General features: G+C 42.8%; 2 protein-coding genes across 4 annotated transcripts in view; one reads left to right on the top strand and one right to left on the bottom strand.

The window, feature by feature from the left end:
• Nucleotides 1-1896, top strand: part of cmip (c-Maf inducing protein) — a 47268-nt gene extending 45372 nt beyond the window's left edge. For both annotated transcript variants that reach the window (XM_028450854.1, XM_028450855.1), the window contains exon 21: nt 15-1896. In XM_028450854.1, the coding sequence (XP_028306655.1) occupies nt 15-68 (54 nt within the window). In that variant the 3' untranslated portion in view covers nt 69-1896. The remainder of the gene's footprint in view (nt 1-14) is intronic.
• Nucleotides 1889-17149, bottom strand: part of plcg2 (phospholipase C, gamma 2) — a 39517-nt gene continuing 24256 nt past the window's right edge. For both annotated transcript variants that reach the window (XM_028450853.1, XM_028450852.1), the window contains exons 19-33: nt 15283-15405; nt 15016-15196; nt 14875-14943; nt 14686-14795; nt 13739-13835; nt 9155-9227; nt 8907-9079; nt 7846-7948; nt 7552-7755; nt 6836-6975; nt 6566-6674; nt 5676-5843; nt 5498-5586; nt 3975-4132; nt 1889-2468 (exon numbers count right to left, since the gene is read on the bottom strand). In XM_028450853.1, the coding sequence (XP_028306654.1) occupies nt 2426-2468; nt 3975-4132; nt 5498-5586; nt 5676-5843; nt 6566-6674; nt 6836-6975; nt 7552-7755; nt 7846-7948; nt 8907-9079; nt 9155-9227; nt 13739-13835; nt 14686-14795; nt 14875-14943; nt 15016-15196; nt 15283-15405 (1840 nt within the window). In that variant the 3' untranslated portion in view covers nt 1889-2425. The remainder of the gene's footprint in view (nt 2469-3974; nt 4133-5497; nt 5587-5675; nt 5844-6565; nt 6675-6835; nt 6976-7551; nt 7756-7845; nt 7949-8906; nt 9080-9154; nt 9228-13738; nt 13836-14685; nt 14796-14874; nt 14944-15015; nt 15197-15282; nt 15406-17149) is intronic.

The following is a 17149-nucleotide window of genomic DNA, read 5'->3' on the forward strand; positions in this document are numbered from 1 at the left end:
GTGTTTTTCTACAGGCCAAACTGCCAAACCTAAAAGACGTGGATGTTCGGTACACAGAGGCCTGGTGATCCACACGCCTTCTCATACATACACACACACACACACACACACACAGACACACACAAAGACGCATTTGATACACTCACACGGAAAACACACAGCAGCATCCTCGACATGGTCCTGATCCCGTCGTGGAAGGAAGAGGAGCTCCATCAGCGAGCCCCGACTGAGTCCGGGTTCCATTATTGGACCTATTTACACTCACATAGGATTACGTTTTTACCGCCGTTTCTCTCGTGACCACCTCGAGACGCCTTTCCTGTTTTACTTCACCCTTTGGATGCAACAGGGTCACATTCCTGAACCCCGATCAGATGTAGCTCTCTGAAGGAAAAACACTTTAACGCTCTACTTTTTACTGCAGGGTCACTTCTCTGCGACATTGTTTCAGTGAGAGAATAAAGACGGTGCCTACTCCTCACACATGAACACAGGAAGGAGATGAAAACTCTTTCTACATAATGAAGGTGAAGGCCTGATGATCACATGTCTCCAGGTCTCTGTGGACGTTCAAAAAGCAGCGGACTGCGTTTTTTGTGGGTGTGTTTGTAGCAGTAGTTGGTAGTCTGGGACTGCCTGATATTTATAAGTTGTCCTGGTTTGTTTTTGTTTTGTTCCAGAAAGTGATGAAATCCACATTTTTGTTCCCTTTTGCTCCACCTTTATTCCTAAAAGAAACAAAGCCAACATTATGATGAAGACCAGTGATCTGTAATGTGGACTTGAACACCAGCGCAGAGTTGAATATTTTCATATCCGCTGCTCGTTTTCAACTAGGATCCTGTTTGTTTTTTAAAGCGACGCAGTACCGATACGTGTCTGTGGATGACTCTGATCTACTGTACCTAGGTGGGCCTTCCAGGCCTGTGAAGGGACTGTTGGACCTGCCTGTCTACATTCCCTCTGCACACGCGGTTCACACCATGTGGTAATACTGCCCTTGATGCACTGCAACGCCATCACCTCTTCCTCCTCCTCCTCCTCTTCCTCGCTTCCTGTGGTCTCCAGGTGGATTCGTGTCACAAACTGCATCCATCCTGGTTTTATTTATTCAGCCTGTAAGACCCGCCCACATTTGGGCACAGGACGCCGTCCACCAACTATGGCGCTTTGTTTTCCTATTTATTGGTTGCCATGACAGCATCTGTCGGTGATGCTCGGGGGTTTAGCTGTAGGACGTCGTGCTCTTTCCTACCCTGTAATGTACATACCAGTGTATATAGTGTTCTTCTACCTTCTCTCCTCTTCGTACGTCTCTCGGGCCTCCATCGCAGGCCCAACGTTGCCTTCATCTTCAACGTGTGTGGTTTGGTTACTTTTCTTCACACCAAGTGCACTGTCATCTTAAAACTGTGTTGTTTTTCGACGCTAATGATATTTGAAGTTTCTGGGATTTGATCACTAATCAAACACGTGTTTTCAACCCTTTGCTTCTTTTTGCACGTTTTGTGTTTCCGTGTCATCTGACGTTTTATTTTGTAATTTTTAATACGTACAAAGGTCTGAAAAAAAAGGGTTCGATCACTGTCTTGCTGAGGTTTGAGAACTGAAATGAAGTCAATGCTACCCCCAACTGTTGTTTAATTGTTGCCATGATCATTTGAGTAAAGCTGTTTTTTTTTTGTTTTTTTTTTAAACAAGCCAATGCAGTTGGCTTTTTTTGGTTTTGGACTGAAGCTGTGGTTTGTTGATGTAAATGTGGTCATTTTGCTATTGAAAAAAACAAAACAAACTAATGTAAGAAAGTTGTTTAGATGATCATATCAGAGTGGACCCCGCTGACTGAATATCATGGTTTTTAAATAAAGTTGGTGGCTCCACACACCAGCAGACTCATGATTTTGCTTTATTGAACATTGTGTTGGTTTGCTTACACAAAAGAAACTTTACTGCATCATTACATACAAAATAATCTCACATCAGAACATTTTTACTCTTTATAATATGACATTAAGAGTGAGAACAATAAAAAGCAGTTTGATTACACAATCTTTCGAGAAGCTTAATAAATATTAAAAAAAACATTAGTTTGTGTCAAATGGTATTAAATGTTGGCAGTAGCTATCCGTACGGGTGCCGTATCAATATACCGACATTCTATCCGTACGCACCGCCCGTATTTGGCCAGTTTAGGTCACGTGACTAAGACTAAATCTTACCCTAACCCTAAACATTGTTGCAATATTGGGTTATAACCTAAACCTAACCCTAAGACGCTACGTACTTGTACGTGTAATTTGGTAACCGTACCAACAGCACCGGGGGTTGTCCGTACAGCAACCGTACAAATAGACACTTTCTAAAACGTTTGAAGGCTTGGCTTTAAGATCAAACGTATCCTGTAGGCAGGAGGAGGTGTGAGTCCTCACGTGTAAAACGCATAGTTGTTTGTCTTCTTCTCTTTTGGCCTGAAGTCACAAAAACAAAATGTCATATTAAAATACATTCAATCTGCAGATAAATAGACAAGTATATGCAAAAAAACTGGATGGATGCAGTACATGTTTATTTTATGCATCAGATTGTAATAGGTGGTGGGTGTCAGGGTTGGGGTCAATTACAATTGTAATCACATAATTGATAATTAACTACAACTAGAATATTTGCATTTCCTGAAGAAAATGCAAGTGAGGATGCAGGTGCTGGCCCGCATCGCACTGCATTACCTTAGCATTAGCCTAGCATTATCATTAACGTTAGCTTTAGCCTTGCATAAGCCTAATATTAGCCTAGCATTAGTAATAGCCTAGTATCAGTGCCCAATCCTTTCACGGAGTGGATCCTTCCTTCACTCTCAATCCTTATGACAGAGCTGTTGTGTCGTGATATGACTGTAAACAAACCATATGATGTTTGTTAAATATTTTAATAGTACACATTTAAATATGTGACTATTTTGTGGTGTTTTTAATTGTTAATTTAAATTAAAAAAATAGATAAAAACACAATACACAACATTGACAATCAAAAACCACACAAAAAATAAGATAAAAACCAAAATAAATCGGAATTCACAAATTTCTAATTCTTTTTAAATAGCAGGGTTTCAACTTTTTAAATAGTACACAAACTGCCGTGAACTAGGACGACCGGATGGGGACGCGTTTCACGCATGCGTTGGAAGGATCTGAGACAATCCAGTCCGTGAAAGGATTGGGCACTGACACCTAGCATTAGCAATAGCCTAGCAAAAGCATTAGCCTAGCAATAGCCTAGCATTAACCTAGCATTATTAGCATTAACCTAGCGCAGTGTTTCCCAAACTTTATTGCCCCATGTACTCTTTTAGCCTTTATAACTTATCGTAAGTACCCCTTAGCGCATGTTATACATTATTTATTTGTGTCTAAACTTATTCCTGTGTCTCGTCCAACATTAACCTTGAATGTAAGCCTTTTCATTCATAAATGTTTGATGTTTTGGTGTATTTTAAAGAGTTGTGTCACAAAATATTATTGATGGATGAGAAAAAAATAAACAAATGTTCCTGTGTATCTCCTGCGAGGTGTTCAAGTACCCCTAGGGGTACATGTGCCCCAGTTTGGGAACCACTAAATTAGATGATGGAGAATTGTTTTTAGTGTATTTTACAGCTGATTTAGGACCAGTTATCGTAAGAGATGCTAACAGAAAGCTAACACAAGAGGAAGGTTCACTTTTATTAGGTCATTTATTTCACGCTCAGTAATTGTGATTCATTGTAATTGAAATTTAGCAATTGAGAACGTAATTGTAATTAACTTTCTGAGAATGAAGAATAATTGTAATTTCATTGTAATTGGAAAAATGCTGCTCACTATAACCGTAATTGAATTATAATTGAACATCGGTAATTGAAAACGTCATTGTAACAGAAAAATGTAATTGACCCCAACCCTGGTGGGTGTTGTTGAGAGGGGGTGACATTGCATTACCGTTGCCTCTCGCTGGGGCTGGACTCTCTGCTGAAGTTGTGTTGTGGGGGCGGAGCCAATCGCTGCTGTGAATGTGTGTAGTAGAGGAAGGCCTCGCCCTGCTCCGCCTGCTTCTTCCTCAGCTGACTGGAGGACGAGTACAGCTCCTCCTCAACTCTCTGAAACACACAGAGACACAGGTGAGCTTCAAAACACACACTGATGGGCAGTAACAGATTACACATACTCACGTTACTGTAATTGAGTTGCGTTGAGTACTGAGTAAATTATTATTCAACAGACATTGTAAAACTACGAGAGATTCAATGACCAGGCAACATAACATGATTGAATGGAGTTTTTTTTCTCAACTTTGAGGTGCGTTAACACCGAACGTGACGTCAGCGACTAGATTACATTCAAAATCAATGCAAAGGAAGTGACATCAAGCGACCTCCCTTCAAACGACGCAACACACGTGATCTGAGTCGCCGGAAGTCGCTCAAAGTTGAAAATGTTTAACTTTTCAAGCGACTTCAATTGACGCTGTGTTGCGACATCCAATCGGTAATCAGTTTTTCCCGACGTCATTTCCCCGGTCGTCACATCACTGGGGTAGGTGAAGCAGGAAAAAGCGCGATGTATGTTGAAGCGACTCATCACGGGCGATTTAAGCAACTGTAGTCGCTGAAGTTCAGCTATACTTAGAGCCTGAAAATTATTTTATTTTGAATTGAATTCACTGGTGTTATTTTATTTAAAAAATTATTTTGACATTTTGACAAACCTTTTATTTTATACAGATGCCTTTGTGGAAAAGAAATTAATCCAATTATAACTGTAATCGTGTAATTGAGAATTCATTACAATTATGAATTTTTTTTATCATAATTGAGTTGTAATTGAGTTCAGACAATCAATTTTGTAATTGTAATGGGAAATAGAAATTTTACAAAAACTGTAATTTTAATTTAAATGAAAACTGGGGAACCGTGTTACAGTTCTATGACTTACACATAACGTAGTTAACATTCAATAAATATGTTTCATAACCTGTCAATTCTCTTCAGGATCATTTTATCATTTAAAAAAATATAAATCTAGGGGTATACTGACAAAAAAAAGGCTCAGACCCCCACACCAAAAATATTTATTACAATATTTTCATTGATTAGGAAGCTTAACAAGGTAATCAATGGATAGGAAATAAATTAGATGATAGAAATTTGTTTTCAGTGTATTTTACAGCTGATTTAGGACCTGTTATCATACGAGATGCTAACAGAAAGCTAACACAAGAGGAAGGTTACGTTTTATGGGGTTAATGGATCAGTAATTGTGATTAACTGTAATTGAACTTTAGTAATTGAGAACATAATCGTAACAGGGGGAAATAATAATTGCAATTTTAATTGTAATTGTAAATAATGCTGGTCACCGTAATCATATTTGAGTTGTAATTGAATATAGTTAATTGAAGACTGAAATGCAATTGAAAAATGTAATTGACCCCAACCCTGGAACACACACACACACACACACACCCCGGCCTGCTGCACGTAGATGTGGACGAGCAGAGAGGACAACTCCAAGTTCTCACTGTAGCCGTTCTTCAGAGGAACGGAGCGATAACCTGCAGAAAAAACAAACAGTGTTTATTAGATACGGCTTTATTGATTAGGGTCACGTTGTGTAGAAAAGCTGAGGTTTTTTTGTTCCCACCTGAGCGAAGGCCTTTGACAGGAAACGTAGCCTGAGCCAGAAAGTTGGGGTCTGAGAACATGTCCTCCTCGTTCACCACAAAGCGCAGGAAGGTCAGCTCAGGCTCATAGACTTTTAGCTCCACAGGCTCTGCAGGGATCTTCCACACCGGGTTCAGACCATTATCACCTGCAGCGGGAACAACCCTTTGAGGCCATCAGTCCATCACAGTCACTGTATTCACACTATTTCCTACACTTTGGCTCTGGGCATAAATAATTGAATTATTGCCACATTTTGCGGTGGATTAAGGACTTCACTTATGACACACTATTAACAGTTTCATGTGAAGTTGCTCATTAAAGTAGATTACAAATGAGCCAATCGGCTGACACATGTTATAGCAAATGTTTTTAACACTGTATGGAGAAGATGGTAAATTCTCTGTCGTGTCATAGTGAGCGCTCAAACTCTCGACAACAAAAAAATACACTGAGTCAATCCAATAATATACAACAAAATACACAGAATGACTGGAAAAAAATACACAACATGTCAAAATATACACAAAACGGCAACAAAATACATAAAACAACTGAAAAACAAAATACACAAAACAAAAAACACACAAAGCTTTTGTTCCGTCTGGTGTTAATGCTCAAATTGGTCATTATTCTAAATGCCGACATAAACGTTGATAATGTGGCCCTTGATCAGATACAATCACACGTCTGTTTTTCAGCCGTTCAGAGACATGAATGCTGGCTCTGTTTAGACTCAGATAAAGTTACAGATATGGAGATATGACCAAGTCACTTTATTGTCCTAAATGTAGAGAAAAGTACAGGCTCAATGTTTTATGTCCTTAATCCTCACACAATGTTGAGAAGATCTTATATCTCCTTACTTACGATAAACAGTGGTCTTGAACTTCTCTTCGGTGTGTCCACAAAGCTCCACCTCCACAAAGGGACTGGTAATGCTGCGGCCGGATTTTGGAAGATGTCTGGCAGCGAGGACCTGCAGAAGACGGGAAAACACACACACACACACACACACACTTCACACAAACATTGCACTCCTACACAGAGGGATGTCAGTGCTTGTTCTAAAATCCTAGCAACTGACGCTGAGCAAACTGTATGTGTATGTGTGCGTGTGTGTGTGTGTATCAGACGTACCCGCAGCATGATGCTGTATTTGACCTTTGTTTTCTCCTGCTGTGGGTCGTAGCTGTCAGAGCGCATGAACTCTGGCTGCAGGACGTAACCTGTGGGTCCATTCAGGCTGAAGAGGGCGTGGTTCAGCTGTGTGGGTTTATCTGTATGGACGCATTATGCTTTATTTTTTCTTTTTCAGTAGCTATTAAAAATTGAGAGACTTTTATTTTTTCATTGTTGAAGCTGGACTCATGACAGTAAACTGTGAGGTCATCCTGAGAATGGTGAAAGTTGTCATGAACAAACTCTGGAAAGAATGCGAAGCATGAGGCTGCGTCTGAATATATAGTCCCTCCTTTCTCCTTTCATATCCACTTATTCCTTAACCCCCGGAAGTGTTTAAGTGCGAGCCATGATTAGGTGTGTTCAAATTCTCTAAAAGCTAAGAAAAGGAGGCTCAATGCTTTCTTTATAACCTAATTTAGCCTAGGAAACACTGGTGCATCCTTTACCAAAGGAGACAAGATAATGTTGACCCACAATTCCTTGCTGCAACAACATTTAAAGGGACCAAGCTCATCCGAGTTTTCACAGAAACTCACGATGACTGAAAGAAAAGGGATCAGAGACATTTTTAGCCACAGGGGTTAAGGAAAAAGTGGATAGGAAAGGAGATAGGAGGGACCATTCGGATGCACCCTGAGCCTCCCACCCCATGGCTGAGGAGGTGCAGGTACCTGCAGTCTGGAAGTTCAGAGCCACCATGTGGCAGCCGAGGGCCCACAGAGGATAGGGGTCATAGTTGGATGACTCAACACGCTGACCCTTTGGATAGATTCGACTCAGGGCTTTACAATTGTACAGCAGGAAGTCTTTGGTGCGGTTCTTTCCTGGAAGCTTGTTCTCCACAAAGGAGCGAATCTCTTTGTAGGTGTACTTCTCTGCAGGAACAGGAGTCTAACATCACCCACATCCTGTATGCACCAAACCTGGAGACTCATTGTCTGAGGTTAATGCTGATGGATCTTTACCAAAGCGGTCCTTCTCCTTGCTGCGTGGCTGACAGTAAACCACCAGGGCAGACATCTCCATGGCAACCTCCGCCTTCTTCTCCACCTCCTCCTGCTGTCTCATCTGTGAACAGACAGAAAGCAAGAAGCTCAAGTACCAACAAACACAACCAAAACAACCACATTATAAGGGTTTCATTTTACACAGGTAAGAAGGTATGTCGTTGGATAGGTGGGTAGTTAGGTAGGTAGGCATGTTGATAAATAAGTAGGTACGTAGATAGGGAGGTAAATAGGGAGGTATGTAGGTAGGTAGGGTAGGTAAGTAGGTAGATAAATAGGTATGTAGGTAAAAAGGTAAGTAGGCATGTCAGAAGATCAATAAATAGATAGGTAGGGTATGTAAATAGGTAGGGAGGTCAGAAGATTTCTAGGTACATAACTAGGTAGGTAGATAAAAGGTAGAGTGGGTTGTCCAGTAACCGAAAGGTTGGGGGTTCAAATCCCGCTCTAACCGAGTCATTTTACCCACATTGCCTTGTATGAGTGAGTATGAATTGTGCATGAATGTTGGTGGTGGTCAGAGGGGCCGTAGGCGCAAAATGGCAGCCACGCCTCTGTCAGTCTGCCCTAGGGCAACTGTGGCTACATTGTAGCTTACCACCACTGGTATGACTGTGTGAGTAACTGGCGTAAATGAATAATGGTTTCTGTAACGCGCTTTGAGTCTCCTCGAAGAAAGCGCTATATAAATCCAAGCCATTATTATTATTATTATTATTAATAAATATGTAGGTATGTCAGCAGATAGGTAGGTAGGTGAATAGGTAGGTAAGTAGAAAAATGGATGAATAGCAAAAAGATGATACTCCTTTTCAAAAGAGAAATACAATATCCTCTTGTTTTTTGGGGGTTTTGTTGCCAAGGAAAATCCTTGTGACCCTTTCAATATGGGTCTTCAACCCACATTTTGGTCCCAACCCACAAGTTGAGAACCTCTCATTTAGTCTTACTGATAACAGAAGGATGCAATCTAAATCTAGATGAACATAATAGGAATATGGCAGGTTTGTACCACTCACCTCCTGATTTCTCTCGTACTGCTTGCTCACTTCCCTCTGTGTGATGTCCCAGGCCACCTTGTACCACTCGTACAGCTGCTCCAGAGAGTCGGTGGCCAAGTCAAACTGCAGATTGTCCTGTTGCAGGTTCTGCAGAGTCAACACATGAGGCTTCCCGTTTTTACCGCTCTTCACTGCCAACAAGCAGAGAAGCACTCTCATAATCAAATATCAACACAGAAGCCTTAAATACAGTTTATCACACTCACAGTTTAGGATGTTGCACTCAGAGATGTCCACAACACCCTTACAGAGTTCTCCCAGTGGATTATCTTCCATCTCCTGTTTAGGAGAACACAACATTTAATATTGTTTACCATGTCTCAACTTCAAGATTCATTGTCCAAGGATTGGGTCACCAGGGTGTCTGCCTCTGGCTGCCACCCAACCCACAACGCACCAGGCCCATATTAGCCCTCCGGTAGGCCCACCTCGTCCTAATGGGCTGTGCCAGGTCTGAACCAACCCCAACCCCGGACCTGGCTCTGGGACCCTATAGCACCATTCAAGCTGACGTACGCTTCCTTTGATTTTTAAACATCAAATGTGGCTTGTGAACTGCTCTTCGACAAGATCCTGTGCATGGAGCGGACCTCTTTTATCATTGTGCTTGGTGACTTTAATAAAGGTAACCTCAAACACCAGCTCCCCAAATCCAGACAATTCATTAAATGTCCAACCAGAGAGGAGAAGACACTAGATCAATGTTACACCACACTGCTTATCACGCCGTTTCCCGTGCTGCACTGGCCCTATCGGACCATTTGATGGTCCACCTGGTTCCTTCATACAGACAGAGGCTGAAGCTCTGTAAACCTGTGGTGAAGGAATCTAAACAGTGGACCAGTGAAGCCGTGGAGAAACTCCAAGAGTGTTTGGACTGTACTGACTGGGATGTTTTCAGGTCTGCGAACAGTTCCCTGGATGAGTTTACAGACGCTGTGACGTCCTACATCAGCTTCTGTGAGGACAGCTGCATTCCATAAAAGACCAGGGTGAGTTATAACAATGACAAACCCTGGTTCACAGCGAAGCTCAGAGGGTTGAGGGCAGACAAAGAGGACGCTTTCAGGGGTGCAGACAGAGCCAGGTACAGAGAGTACACGTTCGGAAAGGAGGTGAGAAAAGCCAAACGTTTGTACTCAGAAAAGCTACAACACCAGTTCTCTGCAAACGACTCTGCTTCTGTCTAGAGGTGGCTCAAGCAAATAACAAACTACAAGCCCAGAGCCCCTGCTGCTGCAAACGACCTCTGCCTGGCCAACAGTCTGAATAACTTCTATTGTAAATTCGACAGTCAATGGGACAGACTTGACTCCATCCCCCCTCATACCTCTGACCAGCCTCACTCCAACACCGTCACCCCCCACATCAAAGCTATAGTCTCACCACAGCTGCTTACAGAGGCTCTCTCCCCTATCTTCCCAATCTCCATCAAAGAAAGAGATGTAAAAAGACTTTTCAGGAGACAAAACCCCCGTAAGGCTTGTGGACCTGACTCTGTCTCTCCTTCCACCTTAAAGCACTGTGCTGATCAGCTGTCTCCAGTGTTCACAGACATTTTTAACACCTTACTGGAGACATGCACCGTACCAGCCTCTTTTAAGGCCTCCACCATCGTTCCTGTCCCAAAAAAGCTGAGAACCACAGGACTTAATGACTACAGACCCGTCGCTCTGACATCTGTGGTCATGAAGTCCTTTGAACGCCTCATGCTCTCCCACATCAAGGACATCACCGACCCCAACCTGGACCCCCTGCAGTTCGCCTACAGATCCAACAGGTCTGTAGACGATGCTGTAAACCTGGCTCTCCACTTCAGTACCTGAAGTCCACAGGCTCCTACACCAGGATCCTGTTTGTGGACTTCAGCTCTGCTTTTAATACAATAATCCCAGCTCTCCTTCAGGACAAGCTTTCCCAGCTGAACGTGCCAGACTCCACCTGCAGGTGGATCACAGACTTCCTGTCTGACTGGAGGCAGCACGTGAAGCTGGGAAAAACCATCTCTGCTCCCCGGACCAACAGCATTGGTTCTCCTCAGGGCTGTGTTCTTTATTCTCTGCTCTTCTCCCTGTACAGCTGCTCCTCCTCTCACCAGTCGGTCAAACTCCTGAAGTTTGCAGACGACAGGACCATCATTGAACTCATCTCTGATGGAGACGAGTCGGACTACAGGTGGGAGACAGACCGGCTGGTGTCCTGGTGCAGCCAGAACAACCTGGAGCTCAACGCTTTAAAGACAGTGGAAATGATAGCAGACTTCAGGAAGAACCCAGCCCCCCTCACCCCCCTCACCCAGTCCATCCTCTGCCCCTCCATCACCATCTGGTACGCTGCAGCTACGGCCAAGGACAAGGCCAGACTGCAGCGTATCATCCACCCAGCAGAGAAGATAATCGGCTGCAATCTGTCCTCCCTCCAGGACCTGTACGCCTCCAGCATTCTGAGGCGTGCAGGAAAGATTGTGGCCGACCCCTCCCACCCCGGTCATAAACTGTTTCAATCTCTCCCTTCTGGAAGGAGGTTTCGGTCCATCAGGACCAGAACCTCCAGACACAAAAACAGCTTCTTTCCCACTGCCACCATCCACATGAACACATGGGTTTTCAGTTTCATCCCGTCCAAGAAAACATGAATAGACAATCATAACATGGGAGCACAGGAGCGGGAGAACTGCGGTTCGCCACAAGGGCGGCGTCCCTTATTTAGATGAGAAATGGGATAACAACGATGGGGAGGAAGGAAGAAGAGATAAAAACTCAAAAACCAAACTAGGCCCTTGTAGAGAGGGGCCGAGTTTGGGATCATGAAAAAAACTCTTCAGCAACATTGCGACAGAAACCAACAAACACAACATTCAATTCAATGCAACAGCACGGTAGCACAGGGGATGGGTCTTTAGGATAGGTAGTTCGCCGGTCAGCCACAGAGTGGCGCTGCCCTTATGGCGCGCCTCCTACTGCCCAACCGCTGGGAGGGAGGAGGGTTGGAGCCAGAGGAGACGGTGACTAAGACAGGATATGTAGTGATGGAGGGGGAGTTAAAGTGTTCGTTGAGATAAGCCTGTTTACTCAGACTCTGCTGCTGACTCTCACATAGAGATGACCTCGAGAGTTCGGTGGCAGAGCCGGGTCCAGGTGTACATGAAAAGTGAGGGTAAGGTCAGAGCGTCTTATCAACATTCCGTCCTTGGAGAGTTTGGAGAGAAGAAAACAGACCACAGGCTGTTCATTCGGAGGGGGGGCGAATGAGAATAGAGAAGTGGTTTTGAGACGGGCTAGCCATAACATGGCTGCCAGCCCTATTGTTCCTAGTCAGTTCAATAAGTAATCCAATAGTGTGGCCATATCCTGTGAGACAAACTATCCTTCTCTTGAAGTTCCACGGTGGAATCCATCTGAGAGAGTTCGGAGAGTTTGGCTCCTTTCGTCGTTAACTGCGGCTTTCAATAGTGCTGCCATAGTAAACCAATTTTGCGATAATTCAGGAAAATTCCAGATCCAATCAGCAGAAGACCCGATATCATACATTCCAATCTGGTGGTGGACGTCTTCCACATCCTCAGGACTCGTGAACTCTCCCATTGCCCGTTCTTCTAGTAGAGTAATTTGACCAAAAGCAAAGAAAGACCAGATAATCAATTCCACGATTAGATTCAGGATTGGGATGCTGATAGAGGCTCCTGTTAGATTTGAACAAGACAAAACAAGACAAAAGAGCAGCAAGCAGGGAAAATGAGGGAGAGGGAAAAATATTGTCCGTCTCCTCCGAGAGCAAGCAGGAAAAAAATAAGATAAATATATATATTCTCTATCTATCCTTTATTTATCACTCATCCTTTATATTTATCATTATTATTATTATTATTGTTCCTGGGTTGTTTCTTTGTTTTTTGTTTTGCTGGCTTGTTTCTTTGTTCTTTGTTTTCTTTGTTTCTTGTTTCGTGCACCGACTACCAAGTCAAATTCCTTGTACTAAAATCTGTACTTGGCCATTAAAACATTTCTGATTCTGATTCTGATTTTGTCACCTGGGACCTGTTTGACTTGGGAGACCTTAACAGGGGCAATAAGCTCCTTCAAACACAGCTCCCAGGGTCATTCAGGTACTCAAACCCCTACACCATGGTATGGAAGCGGTTTAAGTATCTTGGAGTCTTCAGTAGGGGAAGGATGGAAGGTGAGATTGACAGACGGATTAGTGAAGTAGCAGCAGTGATGTAGTCATTGTAACGGTTCATTGAAGTGAAGAAGCAGCTAAGCCTAAAGGTGAAGCTTTCAATCTACGTTCTTACCCTCACCTATGGTTATGAACTTTGGGTCATAACCGAAAGAAGAATATCTCAGATTCAAGCACCTGAAATGAGTTTCCTCCGCAGGGTGGCACAGCTTTCCCTTAGTGATAGGGTGAGAAGCTCTTTCACGTAAAAGTAACTCAAAGTAGAGCTGCTGCTCCTCCATGTTGATAGGAGCCAGCTGAGGTGGCTCTGGCATCTGTTTCTGATGCACCCTGGTAATCAGAAACAGGGAAGTGTTCCGGGCATTTCCCACTGGGGGGAGACCCAGGGGAAGACCCAGGACAAGCTGGATGGACTATGTTACTCAGCTGACCTGGGATTACCATGAGAGACCCACAGAAGAACTGGAGGAAGTAGCCGCATAGCGCGAGGTCTGGGCATCTCTGCTGAGACTGCTGCCCCCGCCACCCAGCTTAGGAAGAAGATGGATGGATGGATGGATCAATATTATTTACTAATGTCAGTATAAATAGTGATTTGACTCCTTACATACCTGGACTCTGGTTTGAGGCAGCGTGTCTTTGGACAACGGCTCCACATAGTTTGCTGGAAAAAACAGCTGCACTTTCCCTCCATGGTCACCTTTCCACCTGCAGGGATGAAAGGAGGCCCCAGCAGTGAAACCTGTGGATCTTAGACCTCAAGTTCATCCAACATACTGTACGTAACAGTTTAGTAAACTCAGAACCCAAACCCAAAGTGCTTTTGTTATGCATTTGATTGTTGTCTGTCACATTGTCCGTACAAGCTCGTCACTCCCAGCTGTGCACCCAGATCAGCTGACACCAATCAGCAGAGCATGCTGCTGAACCCTCAAGCTGGTTGGGGACAGAGCTACATGGGTTTTAGCTTCTTTTGAGAGCTGTTTTCTTTGTTTTGGCCTGGCAGGACGGTAGTATACTCTTTTTGTTATGTGTTCTTTTAGGGAAATTTTCGTTTGGATTTTCCCTTTGTTTATTTTTGGTGTGGACCAGGACGACAGCCCTGTATAGGGTTGGCTTGGTCTCACATCCTGTTTTTTCCTTTTGGCTGTCCTGTCAGGTCTTCCTTTCAGTTTATTTGGTTTGATTTGGTCATGTGTGGGCTGAGGAACCTTTTTGGTAAAATTACTGATTTAGTAATACATGCAAAAAAGTACAAGTACCCATAAAAGCAACGTAATTACAGTAATGAGTACTTTCACCTCTGCATTTAACAATATGCAAGACTTTCAGCATGAAAAATATAATTAACTGAAACTTTATTTACATTATGATGACACATTTAACAGCATCAAAAGCAGTACTGTCAGTAGCTGACGCATGGACTTGTATTATCAGTTAAAGTATGGCTTTTTAATGTAATTTGATGAAAATCAGACAGTGTAGGACACGTGTTGATAGTTGAAATGTCATGTGATGTGCTTTGCTTATCAAAGCCTGTCCCTCTGTGTGGACTCACCATCCATCGTTCTCCTTGGATACATTGTGTATCAGAGCTCCTTTAACAAAGCTTAGTTCGTCCGGCCTTGTAGCCTGGTAGCCATAGAGAGCCCGGACCGTGTCTTGAGGCTAGAAGTCAGACAAACACAAAGTGGTTAATTCCACATTCAAAGATATCTACACAAGATTCCTAGTATTGGATGCACACAGGAGTTGGCTCGATCTCATTGGGCTCCACGTAGGTCTTCATCTCGTACAGAGAGGCGCACTGGGTCTCCTGCAGATTTAGAAGAAGATCAGTATTACATCAACATTACCTCATCTTCATGCGTCTCCCGCACAAACTCACTGTGCTAAAGCGGTGGATCAGCTCGGGTGTCACTGGGTAACGGAGCTTGATCTTGCGGTAAAGTGGCTTCTTCCTAAAGTAGTTGACGAGCTCTACCAGACTCTCAAACTCAGTGGTGGTTCCCAGCAGGTACATGCTGCCCTCCTTCTGGATACGACAGTGTTTGACCTTCCCATCTCCTCTAAAGGAAAAACAAGTTGGAAAAGTTATTGAATGAAGTGTAAGTCAGGAGGTATATACTGTAAGACTCTTTCCTGTCCTGTTTACCTGAATGTGATTGCAAACGAGTCTGGTTCTCCCTCTCTTTGTCGGATGAGGAATGCTCCATCTCTGGGAATCCTGAGGAGGTAATCCTCTGCTTGACCACGGCTCAGGTTGCTGTAAAACCATCTGCAACCCATGAACACAGGAAAACACAATCACTGATACCGCAATGCTCACACCAAACAGTTAAAAGTATTGGATGTTTGGCCTTTGTTTGCAAGGGAAATGCATCATCTCTCAAATTCCACTTTCAGTTTGGCTATTAATTTGATTTATTTTCAAAGAACCTCGATAAAATCATAAATGCTCAACGTTGAAACTTAATCAATATAATAAAACATCAGCAACCCAACAAAAAACATGTTTCCCATTCATGCAGAAATCTGCTACTGGATACATCAGACAATACTCATATCAAAACTAAATGGGAGCTGGAGCTGAATGTGATAATAGAGGATGGAGAGTGGGAAACAATTTGTCATGGTTTCCATAAAGGTATTAATAGTATCACGTGGAAGGAGTTCGATTGAAAGACAAAGATAAAGTTCTTTGTAGACAATCCAGATGCAATAAAATGTTGGAGAGAATGTGGTGTGGTTGGCGACCATTCTCATATGTTTTGGGATTGCCCAATTTTGATTCCTTTCTGGAGGGGTGTGAAGAAGAAGATTCTGGTTCTGGGAGTTGATTTACTGTACACGCCAAGCCAGTTTCTTTTTGATTTGACTCCTGAAAATGTGTACACAAAAGATCAAAAGCACCTGCTACATATACGTTTGATAACTGCTAGGAAAGTGGTGACAAAGGATTTCACAGCCACCAACAGTTGAACAGTGGAACCAGAAAGTGAGAAAGGTGTGTGGAATGGAGGCTTTAACTGCAGAGTTACCGTTGAGGTCTGAGGTCTTTATGAGGAGATGGTTACCTATAGGAAAATACTGAAGGGTGACCTACATTCTGCTGTAACGTCTTAATTGCCCATCTACAGTATTTGTCTCTTTTGTCTTTTTTTCTGGCACTGTCATGTATATGTTGTCTTGCTGTCAAGGAAGGTTCCTAAATGTGTTTTCTCATGTTTATCACTAAAAAGAGAAAAATTAAGTTCTTAAAATTAAAAAAAAAAAATCAGTCAGGTTTTTTCTGCCCGATTACTATAATTAAATGTGTCACAAGCTGATACTGATCAACAATTAGTACTTAATCTTATAATAAATAAATAAAAATAAGCTTACTAATTAATCATTAAACTACAGACAACTCTATATATGTAATGTTGTTATGAAAAAATACTAAAGTATCATCAGTTACCGACGCCTTTTCTTTATTGGCAGAAAACGTGCACTCACGACAACAATGGACAAATCTGCTCAGCGGTACAGAAAATGGTTGACATGTTCCCCTGTGCGTCAATAGATGAGATGGGCCAGACAAAGATGGTGTGTTTGTGATAATCCAATGCTATATAGTAGAGTGACTATAAGTACGGCGTCCCTATGTGTTGTCATAGAAGTGACTGGGAAAGATGATTACTGTAATGTGGTGTGTGTGTGTGTTAGCAGGCAGTGGAAATCAGGGGAACGCTTTGTCAGGTTTGATTAGTCCAGGAGTGGAAACCTAACCAATCATGCCTCGCCCTTATATTTTAGTGGCTGCAACAAGCACGAAACGCATCATTAAAAGTCTATGTCAAAAGAACCCTTTTGTGGTCAACAGATCTGCTACATCTAATTTCTGGGGTATAAATTCATGCAACTTTTTCTTTTCTTTTTTTTTTGTTTTTTCAGATTTTAGCTTCCTTTTGCCAATAAATATCCCTTTTTCCAAAGTTTTGTCACTTTTTGCAAGTTTTTTTTAATCATTTTTTGCCACT

Source organism: Gouania willdenowi, chromosome 6 (assembly GCF_900634775.1).
Source record: "Gouania willdenowi chromosome 6, fGouWil2.1, whole genome shotgun sequence".
Classification (NCBI taxonomy): Eukaryota; Metazoa; Chordata; class Actinopteri; order Blenniiformes; family Gobiesocidae; genus Gouania; species Gouania willdenowi.